Source organism: Diadema antillarum, unplaced genomic scaffold (assembly GCF_040938485.1).
Source record: "Diadema antillarum isolate AM-2024a unplaced genomic scaffold, OU_Dant_1.0 seq00002519_RagTag, whole genome shotgun sequence".
Taxonomy (NCBI): Eukaryota; Metazoa; Echinodermata; class Echinoidea; order Diadematoida; family Diadematidae; genus Diadema; species Diadema antillarum.
The window spans coordinates 1-22,213 of record NW_027273122.1 but is presented as its reverse complement, the minus strand read 5'-3'; the positions used below and the strand labels follow the sequence as shown (position 1 = coordinate 22,213).

Here is a 22,213-nt window from a genome sequence, read left to right as displayed (position 1 = left end):
AAAGGCGTGTACTCATTTCACATGAACATAAGCGATGATCCTCTGACCTCTGGAGGATATTGAAAGATAATATGCATCAAAATGTAAGAATATTGATGTCTGGTCTCATTGGTTTGTAATCGCCAGCTGCTTATGAAATAATAATCATATTTAAAAAAATGCATTTTGTGTGTGTGTGTGTGTGTGTGTGTGTGTGTCCAAAATTGTATGCAGAGTATTCCACACACAGTTCAATTTTGACTTCCATCTAGGACAATGAGCGGTTACTTTTTTTCTCAACTACACTGTAATATCAACATGATCAAAATCTATTGAAAAAACACGGTGGCGGCTGGGTCTAACACATTATCATTCCTTTTAGTTGGAGATCCATGCGGGGTGGTCAAAACAAACATAAAAAAACAGATATCTCAGACCTAATTGTTATAACAAAGCATCATATCCTCATATACCCAACCCAACCCTCTATGCCCAGACAATGTAAACCACCCCATGGACTTACTTGGAGCTTTAGAATATCCTTTGTCAACAGAGAGAGACATCCAAACCTTTGCAGTGCCGACTAAGATCTGCCATGGAACTGATTGGTATTGGCTCTGCATCATTGACAGCAGATTTCGTTTCCTATTCTCCTTCTCCTTCTTCTTCTTCTTCTTCTTCTTCTTCTTCTTCTTCTTCTTCTTCTTCATTATACTGTGTAATCTTGTAATATTCTGCCATGGAGCCTTTTCTTAATTGGTTAAAGAAGGTATCCAAAGAGCTATATGAAGCAAAAAACAACAAATAAATGCAAAAACAAAAAGAGAGACATGTGGGTCTGATCCAAAAATCAAGAGTGCGCGACGGGACGGAATTTGAATGGGTTTTTTATTTAAAACAAAAAAAGGTTAAGTGTTAGCAGCCATTTATTACTGCAAATGTGTTAAGCTTACATGAAGACATCACACTGCACTATGGACAAGATCGGCATCTGTTTTGTTTCCATGGTAACAACATATATTATTAGCGCGACGGGACGGACTGAAAAAATCACTGGTTTTTGTGAAGAAGATTCAAAGGAGAATTAATTCAAAGTTAATGAGCAATACAGACCATGTCATGTGGTGTTTGTTTGTCAATGTTCCAAACATCACTTGCACAAATAGAGAAACATCTAGATCTAATAGATTTTATTTTTTAGGTAATTTTCTCTAAAGCTGTTGAAGTCCGTCCCGTCGCGTGACGGGACGGACAAAAGTGAACTATGTACAAAACGAATGGGAAATTCTAGAGAATCGGCTAATTTTCATCAAAATGTATTTAAACTTTGGAAAACACAGTTTTATTACATCTTAATGTAGATTAAGCACACCAAGATTCAAACTATTAATGAATGCTGAAAAATTTGACCAAAAATTATTATCATAAGGCGAAAAACTCTCATTTTACAAGAATTCTTATACTTTTGGTACAGTAATCCTTGATTTTCTTTCTCGGGGAAAATTACTTCTCATGAATGAAAATGTTGCAATGACATTTCATTTGCTCAAAGATTGAATCTTTCCATCAAGATCTGATCACCAATGCAAAGGCTGGAATCAAAAATTTTACTGCCGTGACAGGACGGAATTAAAAAAACACACTGCTTTTTGAACAAAATTAAAAAAAAAATTGTATCAACGTTGATGACCCAGACTTGCCATGCAATGTGACATTGTTTTCTACTAATATTCCCTACATTCCTTCAATGAAAAAGCTATCATACAGATCTGATGTATTATAGTTTTTCAGTAATTTCCTCGAAAGGTGTTGAATTCCATCCCATAGCGCAATAAATGATATGCAAAACAAAATTAATGATATGCACAATGTACAAAACAAATGGGAAATTTTCAACACTGACTAATCTGCATCAAAATGTGTTCAAACCTGTGGTTAACACAGTTTTTATAACATTTTAGTGTAGAGTACTAAGATTTTACTAAGATAAGACTTTTTATTCTGTTCAAGTTAGGGACACTCTTTTTCTAGCCCATTGTGGTATAATAATTTTGTCCCATCACACCTACCATTGTTAACATGTGCAGTCCGTCCCGTTGCACCTACCATTGTTTACATGTGCAGTCCGTCCCGTCGCGCCTACCATTTAGTAAAGTCCGTCCCGTCGCGCGACGGGACGGACATTATGTTGGACAATGATAATTTTCTTATGAATAGAGAATTATTTGATTTAGTTTCATGGATATAGAGCCCCACTAATTCATTGATACATTGTGGAATATGAGTGACCAAACTCAAGTCTATCATACAGAAAAAATGATAATTTGGTGTCAAAGTACTGAAAAACATGTTTTTTCAAGAAAAAATGAAGATTTTGACCCAAAATTTAACTATAATGAGAAAAATGAATACCAGATATGAATTGCTCCTAGGAAGGGTACTCTATGAAAAGAATCGATGTTTCCCCTACTTTTGTAATTTTGTGCAAATTACTTGAAAAAGTAATGTCCGTCCCGTCGCGCAAAGAGGGCGCTTTTCCTGTTTTACCAGTAATTTACGGAAAAGTCTGACATCAAATATATTAGACATGTACTTTTCTGAAAACTGCAGATTCTCAGCTTTAATATGATATATAACATGAAATACAAGTGTCAATATGAAAATTTAGTCCAAGTGAACACTATTTTTGGATCAGACCCATATGTATCTTTAATAACAGAGCTGAATATTGAGTATCTCTCTCCTGAAGTGTTTCAAAGAGATACAAGAGACAGTGGCCGAGAGTAGCCGCCACCTTTTTTTGGGAGTAGGCCTACTTTGTGTTCTTGCAAATGATGCCTGACATTTTTGGTCATTGGCCCTTTTTGAAGAATGCAGCAATAGAGCCACAACTTCCTGCGGAGTGGATATTGTGGGGTTCTTGATGCAGAACATCATCGCTGAATTTGCCTGTGGTGTACTTTCTTACAGGGATTGCCATTGTAGTTTTGTTTTGTTTTGCTTTGTTTTGTTTTTCAAGTGTGGCTGTAACACTGCTTGTTTTGCATATGATGGTCATTGCAGCTAAAGAGTGCATATCTTCTCTGGATCATTCCAAACTCCATGATGTTTCACCTGGGTGAATGGATCCCAGATGATGCATGCATATTCCAGGACAGTCCTGAGCGGCATGAAGTGCAAAACACCTGAACTTTATGATACTCGTATCTTCGTCTGGAGAGAGTCTTTGGTTGAAGTATAACCTTTTTAAGCTGCTGTGGCGATTTGATTCCAGCTGAGCCTCCTATTGGAACTCCAAAATACTATGCACAATCCGCTTTCTCCATGGTTTGCCATGAATGCTTATCTATTCCCTGGGTAGGTCTCGGATGGAAATAGCTAGTTGCAATACACAGGATTGCTTCATGTGGAATGCATGTTGGGCCTCACAGTATGTCGAAGTTTTCAAGATGGTCCATGATGTCGCAGCTGTGGACTGTATACTCCAGGACCATGAGTCATTCATCGCAGTCATACTGTAACAACCCACCAGCTTTACACTGGCCAATACAGGCCCACCAGCTGGAAACTATGCAAATATTGCCCATGAGCTTGACACTTAGGCAAACCAGTCCCATAATGAGTCCGACAAATGGGGGAAAAGATCTATGAGACTTACACTGAATAGATTAAACACTCTGTATATCAGTCTCGTGGGCCTTGTTTTCCTCGAGTGTCGAGATAATGGCCATATTTGCCTATATTTGCTAGTCTACATAACTAACCCAAACATAACAGTTATATTTGAGGTCACTGCCATCACTCAAGAAACTTAAGCTTTATTTCTGAAGTAATTGACCTCTCACATTTCAGAGACCTGTTACTATAAACCAATGCTCTGTTGAATATGCATACATACTTTGATCAAAACGTCAATGCGTGATTTGTACATGATTAAGCATTTACGATTACACTAATGAAGCCAAACATCAATACAGGTAAGCCTACACATGTGACCTCAGTGACCTCTCATTGTCCTGAGAGGTCAAAGTTGGATATAATGCACAGGCTAATGACCAATGTTCCATGGAATGACAAGATTCTTCTATTATAGCATAAATGATTGTACATCGGGTATTACAAAGTTGACCATTGACTATACGTAGAATATCAATATTCTGATATTTTGAGGTCATTGACCTGTCACCTTCCTCAGAGGTCAAAGGTAGAGACACGTGAGTAATTTCTCTTGCTCTGTGGAATAGGAAAACAATTCAATTGTAATACAAATGAACATAACATCTAAATCATGTTTGTCATCAACCAATTGCACCAAATATCAATGTTCTGACATTTTGAGGTCATTGGCCTCATCATAGGTCATCTGAGGTCATCAGAGGTCAAAGGTAGAAATCTGACTCGAAAGGCTCAGTGGAACATTGAGGGAATTCCTCTTACAAAAATTAGTTTTTAGTACATAATTATCGTGTTTCAGTTATGAGTGACGCATTGAAATATCAATTTTCTGACATTTTGAGGTCATTGACCTCTGGAGGTCATCAGAGGTCAAAGATAGAAACCTGTCAGGGCTCTGTGGAATATAAAGACAATTTCACTGTGACAAAAATTAAGTTTTAGTACATCATTACTGTGTTTTATCATTAACCAATGATGCAAAATATCAATTTTCTGACATTTTGAGGTCATTGACATGTGGAGGTCATCAGAGGTCAAAGGTAGAAACCTGTCAGGGCTCTGTGGAACATAAAGACAATTTCACTGCGACAAAAATTAAGTTTTAGTACATCATTACTGTGTTTATCATTAACCAATGACGCAAAATATCAATTTTCTTAGATTTTGAGGTCATTGACCTCTAGAGGTCATCAGAGGTCAATTCAGACTTACCTCCCGATCTTAAAATTAATCTTATAGCATGTACTAACAATGGTGAAAGTTTCATGCTTTAGTCAAATTTTGCACAATTCTTCGGCTTATCTGCTCTACTAATAAAGATTGCGCCCATATTAAATGAAGTCAGCATTGTGATCATCATGATTTTCCCATTTTATGAAAGATTTTCCATTTCTGAGACACTTTTTCTTTCAATAATTTGTAAGGCCAAAAATATACACTTAGCGAAGAATGACCCAGAGCTACACACAAAACCTAAGTTTCTGGAGGGTTCGCTGTGGTGAGAAATTGAAAGCGTGTGTAGTTATGAAGACAGACTAAGGCGTTCGCCGTTATACACTATGTGACTGATGTAACACCTGTCATAACTTGCTTCACAGGCATGATTTTTGATAGAATGCGACTTGTATGCTGGTCATGATTGGAGCTTGGAGTAGGCCTAGGTCTATAATTGCAAATAGCAGTATAAAAATGCAACTACAGCAACTGTTAATTGTTTACCTATAGACCCTAGGCCTACATAGCCAGTGTATTAAATTACCAGTCACTTCATTTTACTTTAATGCATGATACATCACCAATTCAATGCTGCCACTGGTAGTGGTACGTAATGCATCTTCATCATATATATGACCCAACTAGAAAGCTCCTGTTGCATGCACAAACAGCTACGGTATAATTACCCATTCATAAAAAACAAAAACAATAAATATATATCAAAAATATAGGGTCTACGTTTGACAGAATACCGGTAAACACTGTCGCGCTGTGTACAGCGACAGGGCTGTGTTAAGTTAGTTGCCATGATGATATTGTGTATAATCTGTACCCGGGATCTGTACATCTGTCAAACACGATGATGGTGCTACAAAATGCTGTAACCAAAGGTTCTATGGTAAATGCCCCAGGGTATGGCGTGGTTCATATACAACATGAAGAATCATGTTTGTTGACACCAGAGTTCATTACTGGGTTTAGAGATCTATCAGTATCTCTTCGATCTGTATCAGTCAAAGTAAAAAATGTACAGCATTGGCATCGTGTCTGGATTTTATATTTGACTTCAGCTGCATTCATACACTTAATGGACTATCCTTCATATTTGTTAGGTAATCCTACTGGAGGTAAGGTCTAGTTTTAACCCTTTGATTAAATGATTGTTTTAAAGTGAGGATATATTCAACATGTTCTTAATATCTATCAGACCAGTCAGTTGCCGCAAGATTTGTTATTTTTAGAGCCCATTTTAAAGGATCCTTGCACATACTGTAACAACGCTCGACATCGACTCGATAGGACTTGTAAGCCTTTTGAAATTTCCTAAAGGCTATGTTTTCTACCGCATTTTAGTGTAGCATAAATATCATAATAAAAAAAGTTATGGCCTTGCTTACTTTCAGATCACTATGACATCGACTAACAGCTTTGTGTTATCCTCGAATGGGGAAGAGTGGAGTCAGGTCCTTGACCTGTATGAGCAAGTCCTACGACTCAAGGCATCTAAGATGAAGCAAGCCAGTGGCAAATCTCTGCTCACATTGGATTCATGGTAATGTGCAAGTGATTGTATCCACACAGTTCAGTTGATACAATCCCATCAATATGTAAGTTGTTATGATAACATGCAAGTTGGGGCATTCAGGCATTGTGCACAAGGAGTCTCTAACAATACAAGTTTTCTCTGTCAGGCCCTCCAAATTAATATCATCTTTTATCTGAATATTAGCATTCACTGATTAAGAAAAAGAGAAAAAAATATCATGAAATGATTTATGTCATTATTTGGATGCAAGAGGCATCTTTTATAAATTGATTTTGTAGTGTATAAAAGTGTGGACCACAATTTCTTACATAAATGTTGCCATGCATGACATGTAAAAGTAGATGAGATACCGCTTATAAATACAGTGCAGCTGCAGTGATCCAATTTTTTTTTGACAAGGTTATCATAAGATGCTTTAAAAGTAGATTCCACTCCATTTTTGACATCTTACATAGGACCTTAAACCGTTAAGGACGAGCCCCAAGTATACTGAGGCAAGTGTCTATGGGAAATGCGTGTTGTAGCAAAATCAGCCCATCCTCAACAGGTTAAAACTTGAGTACTGTATGGGCAGTTCCAGCGTTACGGACATTACATTTCAGACAAAATTTGCAACTTCAAAAGGTCATTAAGATAACAAAATATTTTCATTCTGAACTCATACAGTGGAATCACTCACATATGAGGCTAAATCATAAACAGTGAAAATTTCATTCCATTTCACCACATCATTTGGCACTTACTGCATAAAATGTTGGCCGTTACGGACATTACATTTTTTGGACATGACTTTTTGCATGCCCATACAATCATTGAAAAGTCTGTGAGTTTAAGCACATAATTAGACCAATGTAGGAATAAATTGAAAGGTAAAGAAATGTTTAAAGAAAATAAAATCAAATTTAGTGAAACAGGTGACACATGTACCTCCTATAGCCATAATTGTGGTGTTACGGACATTACATTCTAAGCGTTACGGGCATTACAGATTTGTCCACTTTCATTAAGTGACAGGAGTCACATGCAAGTATTAATATTTTTTATCCTTTTCACTTGGATGGTAATCAATACACAATGGACAATGCTACTATAGCCCTTTCAGGAGATCTTTTATATCAGGAGTTGCCAATTTGAGGACTATTTGGTCAGTATTGACCCCTACTTTAACAATTTGTTGACTTTTCTATCATATGGGAATTTAATCAACTTATTTAATGACTGTAATGAAGTTATGATCTATAAATAACATATAGATCAGCCTTTTGACTTTCTGTTATGATATTCAAACTTTTGATTACTCAAAATGTAATTTTAAGAAAATGTTACGGACATTACGCTTTTTATTCACATCTACATAGCCATCACTGAGCGTAACTCTGCAAGAATAAACAACTTTTATTTTAATCAAAACTTAAATGCATAATCAAAATCAAATAAAATAATGGTTCAACAAATGCTCAGTATGTATTTTTACACAATGAATATTTAGTTTTACTTTCTTTTTTCCCCAACAGTTTGTTGAAGTACAACAGTCTTTTTCAGGGTCAGAAAAGTCTGTTTTGGAGAATATTGTTTATTCTGCTTCCAAATCAATCACCTTGGAAGCAAGAAAGGTGTTCTTGACCAATTGTTGGAGAGGGTCTAATACTAATGATTCCATCCTGTTATAAAAATGGCTCTCCTTCACTACAATCAAAGAAATATTCATGGATCCTTGTCTTTTCAGAACTTTCATAATTGATGGACTATCCTCATTACATAAAGTCCAACCTCAGTCATCCAGCAATCACTTTTCTGGATTGCTGTATTATCCAGATATGGACTGGCACATTATTATTTTTTTTTTTTGCATAATTCGGTGCAAAATATGACTAAAAGTACATATCACTTTTTTATTCTTTACAAGGTAATTGTGATTCAGGACATAAATGTTAATTGCTATGGTACAAGTATATTTCTAACAACCAAAATACTGTTGCTAGAAGGAATAATGAGGAAGTGTATTTCATTCACATTCCATTTGATTTCCACATTATTGAATAATAAAACATGAAATTTTCATGTAAATTATAATATTGAATAGTCAATAAATGATATCCTACACAATTTGCTTACAAGTGTCATGCAAGAGCATATCTCCCTTATCCAGCAATATCATTTTATCCAGATGGCTACCGTTCACGACATGGTTAGAACTTGAGGTTGGACTGTATTTCCTTAACAGACAAGTCAGACCACAACTGATCATCCATTGTGTAAAAGGCCTTGTCCAGAGATGTTTTTGACTGTTTCTCTTCTTTAACAATGTTTTAACATACATTCTTGCCATCATAGTATAATTACTCAACTTAATATGCTGTTGCTGTTTGCCATAGCTTGCATCCATGTACACATATTTCATGGGAGAGTAAAGTAGACACAAGAAATAAGATTGTAGAGGAATGGAGATTAGTGAAAACCTTGTTGAAACACTGCACTTTTTGCTGAGTAAAGTCCCAAATCAATTTTCAGTAAGGGCTAGGGCATTCATTGTGACAGATATCGATATTGTAGGGTAGAATCTAAGCTATTCCTAATAATCATATGTACTAATACTTTTGCCACAAATGTGTAATGTCCGTAACGCATTGGTTATGTAATGTCCGTAACGCTTTTTAAAAGGAATTGTGCAGGTTCCCGAAAAACTGTGTGGATATGTTGTGTGATATCACATTTTAGCTTTGCTTTTGAATTTAGAACAAAATTAGACCAAAACACAGTGTGTTACAAGAACTTTTACATCTAAAACGTTACGGACATTACACTTTGAAAGAGGTGGAAATTCAAAAAATTGAAATGCTCATCTTTTAAGAAAGAATTATTTTCTTTCGATACCAAGGAGGATGATCTAAAAATGAGTCATCAGCTTCATCATAGCATAAAAATGGTTGCCTGAAAGTCATTTTATAGGGAAAATTTCTACTTCAGAAGAATTACATGCAAATTATACTGAATTTTTCTGCAATGTCTTAGAAAAAAACACATGATTTCAATACCTAAAAAAATACATTTTTTCCAAAATGTACCAAATTTTTTCATCATATCAGTTTGATATGACCCTTCCTGAATACTTTCCAGGGTAAAACAAAGTTGTTTCTTGATTTTCATTTTTCCACCCTCGGGTAACATTTTTCACGGAATTGCCCGTATGTCTAACTTGAGTACTGTAAGTTTAGTGAACATTATCATGCTTATTCCCCAGTTACACTTTAAGTTGAGCAGCTTTTTAATCACAAATTATGGAAAGTTTCCTCCCATTCTTCATATGTCAAAGAGAATACAGTAAATGATGTCTGCACTTAATGTTGAGATTCTGTATTATTTGACACACAATGATCATTAAGGCTATTGTTCATTGTTTCATTCTCTGTAAAGGTTCCAAAAAGAGCTTCCCAAAGCAATTCAGCAACGAGATGAAAAGTACATCACCCATGAAGAGCTGGCAAAGCTCATGGAGTGGAAGCTAACTGTAAGTTGTGTCATCCTGTTGTAGACATGAGAAAAATAATTTCTCAAGAACAAGGCAGAAAGTACATAAAGCCAGAAATTTCCACATGCTTGAAACTTTTATGAATTTCATGAGGAGCCAAGATTCACGAAAGTCAAATGCATGTCAAAGTTTGTTTGTTTGTTTGTTTGTTTTTTTTATACAATGCATTGACTGCCAGTGGCAGTTCGTGAAAGTTTCATGCATGGAATGTTTCTGGCTTTACAGTATGTTGAACATCACAGTCCACGTTCTCTATCTACAGACATGCCATTTAAAGTGTCATTGTGATACACACGTAGTAAGAAAAAGATTTGGAAAACCTTCATCGTTAAGAAATATTCTGTAAGAGCTCATACAGATTTACTTCTAATATAGAAAATGAATGTTTCCCCTGATTTCAGCTCTGTGTAATCAATACCCAAACTTCTTGATGATGACAAGTCAGAAGTGAATTATAATTTGGTGAACACTGCTCATGTTTCTAAGCAGTTTATTACTTTATTACTGTATACGCTATATATTTCGCGGGGGTTTTATTTTCGCGAATTTCGCGAGTCGGGAGCTATTCGCGAAATTAACAACACGCGAAAATATTACCTTCCAAAATGAATCCCTTGCCTTGATGATACGAACATTTCAGTACTAGTATACCATGTCACGGCTTACCAAACAGACCATACTGGCTAAGCTTGTTTAGGCACGTCTACGTCTACTTACGAATACTAGTATCATTCTTATTAGCTAGTAAGTTGAAAATTCACACTTTCTTTGCCACTTCATATTTTCTCTGGTCCCCTAATCGCGAATTTAACCACTCGCGGAAATGTGTGACAGCGACAATTCGCAAAAATATATGTACGCGAAAATTATAGCGTATACAGTATCAGGAACAAAGTAGAACAGTGCAGTCTCACTGTAAGAATTGATACACACATGTATTCCTATTTCATGTCTCACTCCACCCCTCTGTTTTATTGAGGAACACATCACATAAAATATGTAGTTTAGCACATACATACAGTGGACTCCCATTACAAATAAGTCATTGGGACTCACAGTTTTCTTTCATTATATCAAAAAAAATGTATAACCCGACAAATAAACAATAAGATACATAGAGTGGATAATGCTGCTGCCCAAAGTTTTTCTTCGTTGTAACCAGAATTTTGTTATAACCGTGTTTGTTATAACGGGAGTGCGCTGTACAATGTTACTTTATTTGTTACACAAGGTTTTCTCTGTTTGAACAAGTGGTGTCAGTATTGCAAATTAGTTAATAATCAAATTGATTGTCAAACAGAGGGGCAAGTTCCGCCCCAGACTGAAGGAGATGGTGAAGACCAACAGCCCAGAGTTGGTGGAAGGTGCCAGTAAGAAGGCCTTTAAAAAACTGCCCAACGTTGGCAGTGCCATCAAGGAGCTCACTGTACTCAAGGCAGTGGGGCCGGCCACTGCTTCAGGTACACATTTCCAACTCTTTTCCTTTTCCTTTTCCTTTTCCTTTTCCTTTTCCTCTTCCTCTTCCTCTTCCTCTTCCTCTTCCTCTTCCTCTTCCTCTTCCTTTTCCTTTTCTTGTATTTTCTTGTATTTTCTTGTATTTATTTTTCATTTTTTGCCTTGATGGAATTGTCTGAGGCGTTGCACAATTATATAATTGTGTAAGTATCGGCACATGGGTCTGTGATTCTCAATGTCCATAGTTATGGCAAGGATGTCTAACTAGACTTCAATTTGGGTCCAGGATCCATAAGTGACTCTGTGATTTGATAGGTGTGATGTAAGCACTCTGACCCTGTAAGGAAGAAGGGGATCATGTTGCTCAGTCTTTGCATGTGCAATGTATTTATGCAAGCGCAGAGCTTTTGAACCATGTCAATCAAGTTGTTGGGAAGAAAAAGCCCTGGTATTGTAGTGTTCTTTAATTTGCACAATGCTACAAGTTTCTCCTCTTGGCATGAATGGCATTACCACTGTGATTTAGCCTGTTGATATGTTAAGTCATTACATTCTCTTTTTGTGGACGAGGACATCTTGAACGGAGAGAATGTTTATTCAGTGATGACCACATGAAGTGAATGAAAATGTACAAGTAATTACATGTGAAGGTACAAAATAGAACTTTTCTAGCTCTACTTTCCTATGAATACTTGCAATCATGTGCGTAGATTGTATGCTGCTGTCACTGATATTTTGCTCAAGAAAGTGCAAAACACTACGTGTATGATATTCATCTCCTGTGAACCTACTATTGTATCGAAATCCTCTTACTCTCACAGCCGTCTTGGCTGCTGGTGCCCCAGAGTGTGCCCCATTCATGGCAGACGAGAGCATGCTAGCCGTGCCAGGCTGCACTCCGCTGGCGTACACCGACGCTGCATACAAGAGATACTGCGAGGCAGTACAGAAGTGTGTCACCAGACTGAATAAAGGAGGTATGCTGCCTGTCTGCCACCCCCATCCCTTAATTTATCCTTTTCTCTTTGATAAATGCACATATTCAGCCATTACTCTATTTATGTATCTTTTTTAGTTATTCATTCATCCTGGAGATAACACGAGATTTTGAAATCGTTCAACAGTTTCTGTCCTCGTGAATGAATCAAGAATTTATGCAGGGTAACCATGTGATAAAATGTTCCACGACAAAGTTTGCTTTTGTTGTTGCATGAACATGACAAGACCAAATTATTGTATCACCTTAATGAACTGCTTTTATTGTAAAAGAAGGAAGGACATGCAACAAATGAAGCTGACTATGTGCATGCTGAATCCCAGTTTGAAGTCATGCTGAATACATATGTCCATTGTGCACATGGCTGCAAATGCTGTATGCATCATCCCTATATGCAGGGTATGTTGAGTAGGACGAGCGTGAAGGTGTTCTGGGCAGTTGAATGATACCAGAGTCTGTTGTTTTCAGATTCCTCTATGAAGTGGACACCACACAAGGTGGAGCTAGCCCTGTGGACACACTACATGGCCAACAAGCTGGACCCATCCATTCTTGATCAACCAAATGGAACAGCCCCAAAGAGGAAGGGCGCTGACGAGAAAGGGGAGAAGGCCAAAAAGCACAGGGATAAGTGATGAGGTTGTAGGAAGTGATTTGTATAGGCCCTACCAAACTCGGGGAAGCCCCATCTTATCTGCTTTGTAAAGAACACTGTGATTTCTAAAATCGATGAGTGAACCATGTTGACTGGATTTTATAAGCCGATGGTGCATTTGATTGACACAGATTCATTGAATGTGGCTACAGTTTCTGTTATCAGGGTAATGTGTCGTGTAGGGATAAGTGATGAGCTTTTAGGAAGTGATTCTTACAGCCACTACCAAACTCGGGGAAGCCCCATTTCATCTGCTTTGTAAAGAACACTGTGATTTCTAAAATCTATGAGTGAACCATGTTGACTGGATTTTATAAGCCGATGGTGCATTTGATTGACACAGATTCATTGAATGTGGCTACAGTTTCTATTTTCAGGGTAATGTGTCGTGTAGGGATAAGTGATGAGGTTTTAGGAAGTGATTCTTACAGCCCCTACCAAACTCGGGAAAGCCCCATTTCATCTGCTTTGTAAAGAACACTCTGATTTCTAAAATCGATGAGTGAACCATGTTGACTAGAGTTTGTGAGCTGATGGTGCATTTGATTGACGGTGCATACAGATTGTTGAATGTGGCTACAGTTCCTATTATCAGGGTAATGTGTCGTGTAACCGCATCTTATTGCAGTAGATTTTATGTCACTGATGCTGAAGAAATCATGTATCCAGCTTTTCGTCCATTTGTGCAGATTTATTTATTTCTGAATAAAGGGATGCTGGGTTTGGTTCTGTTTGGAAGCAAATGGTTTCATACACTCCACAGAATGTGTGGATGACCAAGAACCTGTACAGGTTGTACATGTACAGTAATTCATAAACACAACTTGGTGCACCTTTGTTTCACACATGTATGTATAGTCCGATCAGACTGCAGTGGAATGTAAGTTACTGATACTGAAGAAATCATGTACTCGGCTTTTCATCCATTTGTGCAGATTTATTCATTTTTTAATAGGGGGGATATTGATTTTGGTTTCGTTTGGAAGCAAATGGTTTCATACAGATTGTGGAGGTAGCTAAGAATCTGGACATGATGTAATTCATAGAAACATTTACGTAGGTGCATCTGTATTCACCTGTATATATACATGTAGTCTGATCTTGTGGAATGTCTCTACTAATGCTGAAGAAACTCTAGTTTTCATCTGTAAAGTAGAATAGACTGTCACTATTACAGATGCCTTCTTCAGAGACTCCCATTCATGTGCAAGACATTCATGTGGGAGAAGATAAACTATGACAAATATAGGTCAGAATAAATCCTAACAGCTGCTCCTAAACAATGCTATATAGTCCTGAAATATAATAGTGAAATGTCCCATACTTTGCACAAAGCATCACCAGTTTATTACAATGTTGGAGAAAGAACTACTAAGTACTTTTTCTTTTGTTCCCCTTACAACCATGGTGTTTGTGATTACAATTGTATGTTTGCATATTTTCTGCACTACCGTTGTATTATCATTTACATATGTATAGGGTTTTCTTTTTTATACAGTACACTGTATTTAATAGATCTCGGGAGATACTTGTCCTGAAGTTTTCTGATTTGGCAATACAGCATACTGTAAAACGAGGAATTTTCGCGTGCATTTTAATTTCGCGAGCGCCAAGATTCGCGAAATTAAAATGCACACGAAAGTTCTTGTCTATACTATATGCATTGAATACCAGTGGCAGTTCGCGAAAATTTCATGCCGCAAAAAAGGCCGTCGGCTCCAATTCACGAAAAATTCATGCCGCGAATATATCATGTTTTACAGTACATGTATATGACGACTTATGCATCCATGTTGAATGAAAATACAGTTAACCTGCTCAAGTCGACCTCGCATAAGTCAAATAATCGTCTAAGTCGAAAGTCTTTTCGAGTCCTCTTCTCTTTATATTCTATTAATTTTAATCCCTCATAAGTCGAATTATCTGTAAGTTGAAGCTATTTCTTCAGTCCAAATACGATCGATTCGACTTGGGCAAGGGTGACTGTACGTGTACCCATAGGATAATGCTTTATGGTTGTCAAGAAAGACTTGTGTTCTCATGGTATCTGCTAATGGAAACGTAAAGCTTGCTTTCCTTTAGATGAAAGTTGACAGTACTCATATTTAGCATTCCTGTGTGCTTCCTCTCACTTTCAATCAGTTAACCATCATCTTGATAATACTTTCATATGCCACAAAGACATTGAAATATAATTGCAGGATGTCTTCCATACTAATTTGAATGCCACATTCATTACCATGATGATGTACATACAATCATGAAGAATCATGAAGATATCGAACAAGTATTCCCAAGCACTGCGATCAATGCCAATGAGTGTTTCTGAGTGTTCAGTTCAGTTTGCTTTCTTTGATGGTGGTTGTTTGTTTGTTCGTTTTCATGGAGGATAATCAATGGCATCAACACACATGTTGTTTGAGAAAGAACTGGTTGTTCTTATTGTCCCCTTACAACCATGGTGTTAGTGATTAAAATTGTATGTGTGCATATTTTGTGCACTACAGTTGTATTATAATTTGTTTATACATCGTTTTCTTTTTTATATTTGATGGATCTCAGGACATACTTGTCCTCTAGTTTCAACCGGTTTTATGATATGGCAAAACAGCATATTATATGACAGCTTAATCGTTTATGTTGAATGAAAGTACATGTATGTGTACACATAGGATGATGCTTTATGGTTGCCAAGAAAGACTTGTTATTATGCTATCTGCTAATGGAGACTTACAGTTTGCTTTGCTCTAGATGGAAGTTGACAGTACGAAAATGTACTGGGCGTTTCCTCTCACTTTCAATCAGCTAAACCAAAATACCATATTGATAATACAGTACGTGTACTTTCATGTGCCAAAGACATTATAACGTAAGTGCTGGATGTCTTCCATACATTGATTTGAATACAGTACTGTATCATATTCATTGCCATAATGATGTACATACAATCATGAAAATTAAAGTTATCCACTACTGTAATAAGCATCCTAAGCACTGCAGTCAATGCTAATGAGTGTATTTATGTGTTCACTTCAGTCTGCTTTCTTTGGTGATGGTGGTTTGTTTGTTTGTTTGATGAAGAATCAATGACATCAACACACATGGAGTACAAATACACAAGCATCAATAGTCATCGGCATCAAGTCAATTACAGTACCAACATCGCAACATCCCATTAACCCCCACCCCTCCCCCCCCAAAAAAAAAAACAGCTCAACCCAAACAAACAAACAAACAAACAAACAGCAACACTCATGTGATTACCGCAGACAAGTCACAAGTCATCAGCAAGTGTTTGTTTTCCAGCAACTTTTCATGCACACGGTGAATATTACAAGCTGGATTCATGTGGCACAAAGATCCATATTAGATCCCAACCACAGAGTTTCTGCAGACACCAAATACAGTGGACTCCCATCATAATGTAGTACTCGCGACCGGCAGTTTTCTTTCGTTATATCGAAATTTCGTTATAACCGAATAAATAAACAATAAAAAAACAAAGAGCCGGTAATGTTGTAACCTGAATTTTCATTTCACTGTAACCAGAATTTCGTTATAACCATGTTCATTATTAAAGGAGTGCACTGTACTATGAAAAGAAAATTATCAGACATGCACACATATTCAAGATGAATGACACAGCATAGTCATTCTCTTTGTTGGGGATATCTTTTTGAAACTCTTTTAATACAGTGTATTTTGCATGATGTCAATGTGTTGTGCTATAGCAGAAAGGTCACCTTCCTAGTTCAGAACATGATACGTATTGCAGTGACAGACGTATGACTCGCCATGAAATGTAACAATACAATGCAGAATGTCACTCAAAGACACTACAGCAACACAATGGTAACATTAGATACATGACAACAAAAATTAAATATACTAAATACTTTCAATCTACCTTTTTATGAGTATCATAACATTAAATATGAAATTAGAGTGTGACATTGCCCTGGGGCTTCTAGATTCCTACAACTTTAGTCAGTCACAAAATTCAGAGTTTTTCTCACAAAAAATAAGTGGCAAAAAATACCTTTGGAAAACAAAGGTAGTACAGCAGGAGGCTCTATCACCTTTGTTGCACATGTATAAAGAACTTAAAATGAGGGAAATGCAAAATATATTGTTTCTTTAGAACGTATCTCTTCATCAAGACTGATAAAACATTAAACTGGACTGAACAGATTCGAACTTGCAACTTCATACTTACTATCCTTGGGAAATACTTTGATTCACTATAGGATATTTCACAACACATGTAGTCTACCATAAATACATGTACAGACTCTTTCACTGAGCCATGGACCAAATCTAAATTTTCTGAAACAGAAAAGGCAAACCCTGTCAGAATTAGATTTTATAAGAATGAGGGGATTTTACAGTAAAACTTATAATTTCCATTAATTTTTTGTCATGAGAAAGTTCCTGCTGTAGCAACTTCATGTAACTTGTTTGAACAGGGTTTGCCTGTACATACATGTACTTTTTGTATTATTGCCATTTAACTTTAAAATCTTAACTTGGAATGTGCAATTACAAATTCAAATTCATTCTACATTCCAGGTATAACTGTGTGTCTTTTTTTCACACGCATTCCCTCAAATATCATGTCATGAAGTCATCTGGGGGTGGAAATAAAAAGACACACCAAAATACAAGATAAAACTAAACCTTCAGGTGTGAATTTGTGTTACTCCACAAACAATGCAAACTACATTTAAGTCTGTATTGTAATTACATACCATAGATATTGTATGAAAGAGTGAACTTACTGGCAATGTCAAACTGCAGAGACATTACTCTTTGCAGCCAAATGCAGTTAATATACCTGTACCATCTTTCTCATCTCATACAGCGAGAATAGAAATAAATCTATTTCAAAGAATGTTAACATCTGATTTTAAAAAAATATGAGGGAAAAATCAGGAGCTTCACCAAAATTGTGAATTTACATTAGTCGATTCTGGATAGCACCATGAAGTTGCAAGAAACGATCCGAACACATTGAGAGACAACGTGCCACCGTTGGGGGAGCTGAACACGTCTTCAGAGGTGAGATGAGGTTTCCAGTCCTCCTTCCAAGAAGTTATTCGTCATCTCCTTCATCTATCGATATTTATGGGTACAAAATGGAAGAAAACATCTCACTGACAAACAAAAGATAAAATAATACAGCCAAATGAAAGCCTATAACACAAAAGATTATTCCGCACAATCGAGACGTACTGTTTATAATGCTACTTGTAGAAAGTAAATATATATTCCTGTAAACTTGTAGAAAGTAAATATATATTCCTGTAAACTTGTAGAATGTAAATATATATTCCTGTAAACTCATAGACTTCTCTTGAAATATTTCTCTTGGATTTTAAGTCTATTAGATCAGAAGACTATCAATGTTATCTCGCTGTGTCTTGTCGTTCCTGTTCATAATTCACATATCACTGCTTGTGGCACAGCTTTGTTAATGGGGCATTTTTTTTTTAAAGGTAATACAATACTAGCAAGTTGGGGACCCCCCCAAAAAAAACAACAACAACAACAACAACAACAACAAACAAACAAACAAACAAACAAACAAGCAAACATTGGAAATTGATATTTGCCTCAGGTAAAGTTTTTTGTCAACATGCCAGTCTTTCTTGACTGAAGTCTGACAGGGATAACTTGACATCATTGGCAAAAAAGAAGTGTTACTACAAGTGAAATAGAATAAAACTATCATGAGTGTTTATCAATACACAAAGTCCTCAAATGACGATACAGTGCACTCCCGCTATAACGAACACGGTTATAATGAAATTCCGGTTACAACGAAGTAACAAGGCAATCGCCGAATTGTGTCTCGCCCATTCGCGTACAAGGAATTAATATTTTTTATAACTCCCACAAGTTAATTGACCTGCTTATGACCTTTGACCTTGTGGTGACCTTCAACACCCTAAGGGACATTCACCATCCAAGTTTGGTCACAAACGGACAAAGGGATCAAAAGTAATGAGCCATAATCGAAACGCGCCATAAAAACTTAACATTGGGCCCTAAAAATTTGTTGACCCCTTTCTGTGACCTTTGACCTTGTGATGACCTTTAACTCCCCAAGGGACATCTACCGTCCAAGTTTGGTCACATACGGACATAGGGATCAAAAGTTATGAGCCACAATCAAAACGTACCCTAAAAAATAACATTGGGCCCTAAAAGTTTGTTGACCTGTCTGTGACCTTTGACCTTGTGACGACCTTCACCTCCCCAAGGGACATCTTCCATCGAAGTTTGGTCACAAACGGACAAAGGGATCAAAAGTTATGAGCCATAAACGAAATGTGCCCTAAAAACTAAACATTGGGCCCTAAAAGTTCGTTGACCCCTGTCTGTAACCTTTGACCTTGTGGTTACCTTCAACTTCCCAAGAGACATCTACCATCACCCAAGTTTGATTGCCATTGTAGCAACATGTGCTGAGTTACGTGTGATAAGAGAGTCTTGCAAGTAAACTTAAACGTATGACCTCAAATGACCTTTGACCTTATCATGTGACCTCTTACCGCACCATAACATGAAGGTACCCCTAGTGCATCCATCACCCAAGTTTGATTGCCATTGTAGCAACATGTGTCGAGTTACATGTGATAAGAGAGTCTTGCAAGTAAACTTTAACGTTTGACCTCAAATGACCTTTGACCTTATCCTGTGACCTCCAACGGCACCATAACATGAAGGTACCCCCAGTGCATCTATGACCCAAGTTAGGTTGTAATCCAAGCAACTTATGTGAAGTTATTTGTCAAAAGAGAGTCTTGCAGGTAAACTTTAACATAGAAAAGAGAGTCTTGCACATACTCTTTAATTTATGACCTCAAATGACCTTTGACATCATCACATGACCTCTGACAACACCATAACATGAAGATAGCCCTAGTGCTTCTATCACCCAAGTGTGGCTGCCATTGCTGTAACAGATGCCAAGTTATGCATCATAAGAGAGTCTTGCAGGTAAACTTTAACATTTGTGACGGACGACGGACGGACGACGGACGGACGACGGACGACGGACGGACGCCATTTGGATCCCTTAGTCTCGCCTTCACCTCCGGTGGGCGAGACAAAAATGCTGCAATGTTATTCAATCTATGTTTTTTTATTTTTTATTTTTTGTATTTGTTCGGTTATACCAAAATTTCGATATAACGAAAGAAAACTGCAGGTCCTGAGGACTTTGTTATTATGGGAGTCCACTGTACAAGTGAAATGGAATAAAATTATCATGGTCATCTCTTGGTTATCATGACACAAAGTCCCCATATGATGATACCATTCGTGGTGTATAAACCCGGAAAGGATTTGTGTTTATAACATTGTAAAATCAAGCTTTAGGCACAAGTCAGGTACACACGAACACTGATTTTGTCATGCCGATGTCAGCAAATATAGGATTAAAAAGCAAGAACAAACTTCACTGCTCTCTATAAAGTTAACTACAAAATCCATTGACCTCTTTACTGTCTTGTCTTTACTGTCTCACTTACTATCTGTTTATTGTCTTTACTGTTCTCAAGAAAAATTGATATTCATACCAGTAAAACAGCAACTCCCCTCATAACGAAGTCCTTGGGATCACCAGTTTTCTTTTGTTGTATCAAAATATTGTTACAACCGAACAATAGACTATGTAAAGATTGTACAGATGATCATTTCAGGACCTGAATGTTTTTCTTGGAATCATGTTTGTTATAATGGGAAAGCATTGTATTTGGAAAAGTCCCTTCACCACATTGCTACGGATTCTTACCATCGCCTTCATCCTCATCGTCTTCCTCCTCGTCGTCGTCCGAGCTGAAAGTGTTGTCCGGGATGTCATAGATGCGGATGACAGGCTGTGAAGAAACAAACATAAAGCAAATGTGTCAAAATGGTTCTAAGAAAGCCTCTACAAATCAGATCTTTTATGCTACATGGCCTATTCCTCATACCCCATTAACAGAACACATGCAAACGGTCGATCAGCGTACAATCAAACTGTATTCCCTCTTTACAATCAGAATGACTCATGAGTGATTACTATGTTCAGTGACAGGGCAAATAATCCTTTGACTACTTCCACTTCAAACAAACATTTAACTAACTTTTAAATATCCTATTTTCGCTCCTTTAAAAAACAAAAGAAAAATTGTAAATGCTGTTTTTCAGTTCTATCAAGGTAAAATAAAACCCAATGTAGAAAAAAATTAGTAGAATCACTGTACTTCCTCCAGTCAAACTAACAGGGCTGAACAAAATGCATGACTCACTGGCTATATCACGAAGGGTTACTGTACAGGGAAACCATGTTGTAACAAGCTTGCTAATATCGTGGTGCTGCCTTCAATGAGTGAATTCCGCACTACCAATTTTTCATTACTGTATTCAGCTGGTTTCTTTTTTTGTATGTTCACAAGGCAATACCAGTTACTTCATACTAAAACACGGTAAAATCAACAGCCCAGTAACCTTGTTTTAACAGGGTTTCTATGTACTATTGACTTGATGAGACAAGGTTCTACAGCCTTCCCCTGTCTACCAGTGATGGAGAGGGGGTGTCTATGCTCACCTTGTTGGGGTCCTTCAGGATCAGGTACTTGCCCTCCTTCAACTGGAAGCACTTGTCCACGATGCAGCGCAGGATGCCCCAGGCGTTGTCCATGTTCAGGTTGATCTGAGCTGCCAGCTCGCTGGGCTTGAACTGCTGCGAGCCCAGGATGACGTGCTTGGACGAGTCGCGGGGGTTGATGCGGGACACGTAGCTGCGAGAAATGGGAGGGAGGGAGTGGTCGTTGGTAGTTGCATGCACACATTTGCAATAATGTCCTTCTTTTTCCCCAAGCACATGTGTCAATACCAACATAAATTCTCAACAATATGTGTTGTATGCATGCAATTTATTGGGGTAGAATAATGATGATACAAGGATAGAATAATGAGAACTAAAAGAGAATTATCCTGAATGCATTTGTAAAGTTCCCCATTCTGAAGAACTTAAAAGTCACATATTGTAGAAAAAAAAAACACAAACAAACAAACTCCTGTGTAAGGTGACTTACATACACAGCGTAAAACTCACACCAGAAATGTTCTCAAAAGTCAAAAAATAAAGTTCTACATATCTTCCAGATGAAG

The 22,213-nt window shown here is 37.2% G+C and overlaps 1 protein-coding gene and 1 long non-coding RNA gene across 2 annotated transcripts; one reads left to right on the top strand and one right to left on the bottom strand.

The window, feature by feature from the left end:
- The first annotated feature begins 5,880 nt into the window (after nucleotides 1-5,880).
- LOC139714908 (uncharacterized) lies at nucleotides 5,881-13,640 on the top strand. The gene is made up of 5 exons (XM_071626553.1): nucleotides 5,881-6,421; nucleotides 9,830-9,923; nucleotides 11,245-11,404; nucleotides 12,221-12,376; nucleotides 12,865-13,640. The coding sequence occupies exons 1-5, from the start codon at nucleotides 6,279-6,281 to the stop codon at nucleotides 13,029-13,031; spliced, it is 720 nt and encodes a 239-aa protein (XP_071482654.1). The 5' UTR covers nucleotides 5,881-6,278; the 3' UTR covers nucleotides 13,032-13,640.
- Nucleotides 13,641-17,000: 3,360 nt separating this feature from the next.
- On the bottom strand, nucleotides 17,001-21,821 carry LOC139714906 (uncharacterized). The gene is made up of 3 exons (XR_011709771.1): nucleotides 21,648-21,821; nucleotides 20,850-20,934; nucleotides 17,001-18,163 (listed from the first exon to the last, which is right to left on the bottom strand). It is a non-coding gene; the product is annotated as an uncharacterized lncRNA (long non-coding RNA).
- Between the last annotated feature and the right edge of the window lie 392 nt (nucleotides 21,822-22,213).

Coding starts and splice junctions, on each gene's coding strand:
- LOC139714908 (XM_071626553.1), top strand. CDS start 6,279: ATGACATCGACTAACAGCTTTGTGTTATCCTCGAATGGGGAAGAGTGG. Junction 11,405..12,220: donor GGGGCCGGCCACTGCTTCAG/GTACACATTTCC, acceptor TTACTCTCACAG/CCGTCTTGGCTGCTGGTGCC. Junction 12,377..12,864: donor CACCAGACTGAATAAAGGAG/GTATGCTGCCTG, acceptor TGTTGTTTTCAG/ATTCCTCTATGAAGTGGACA.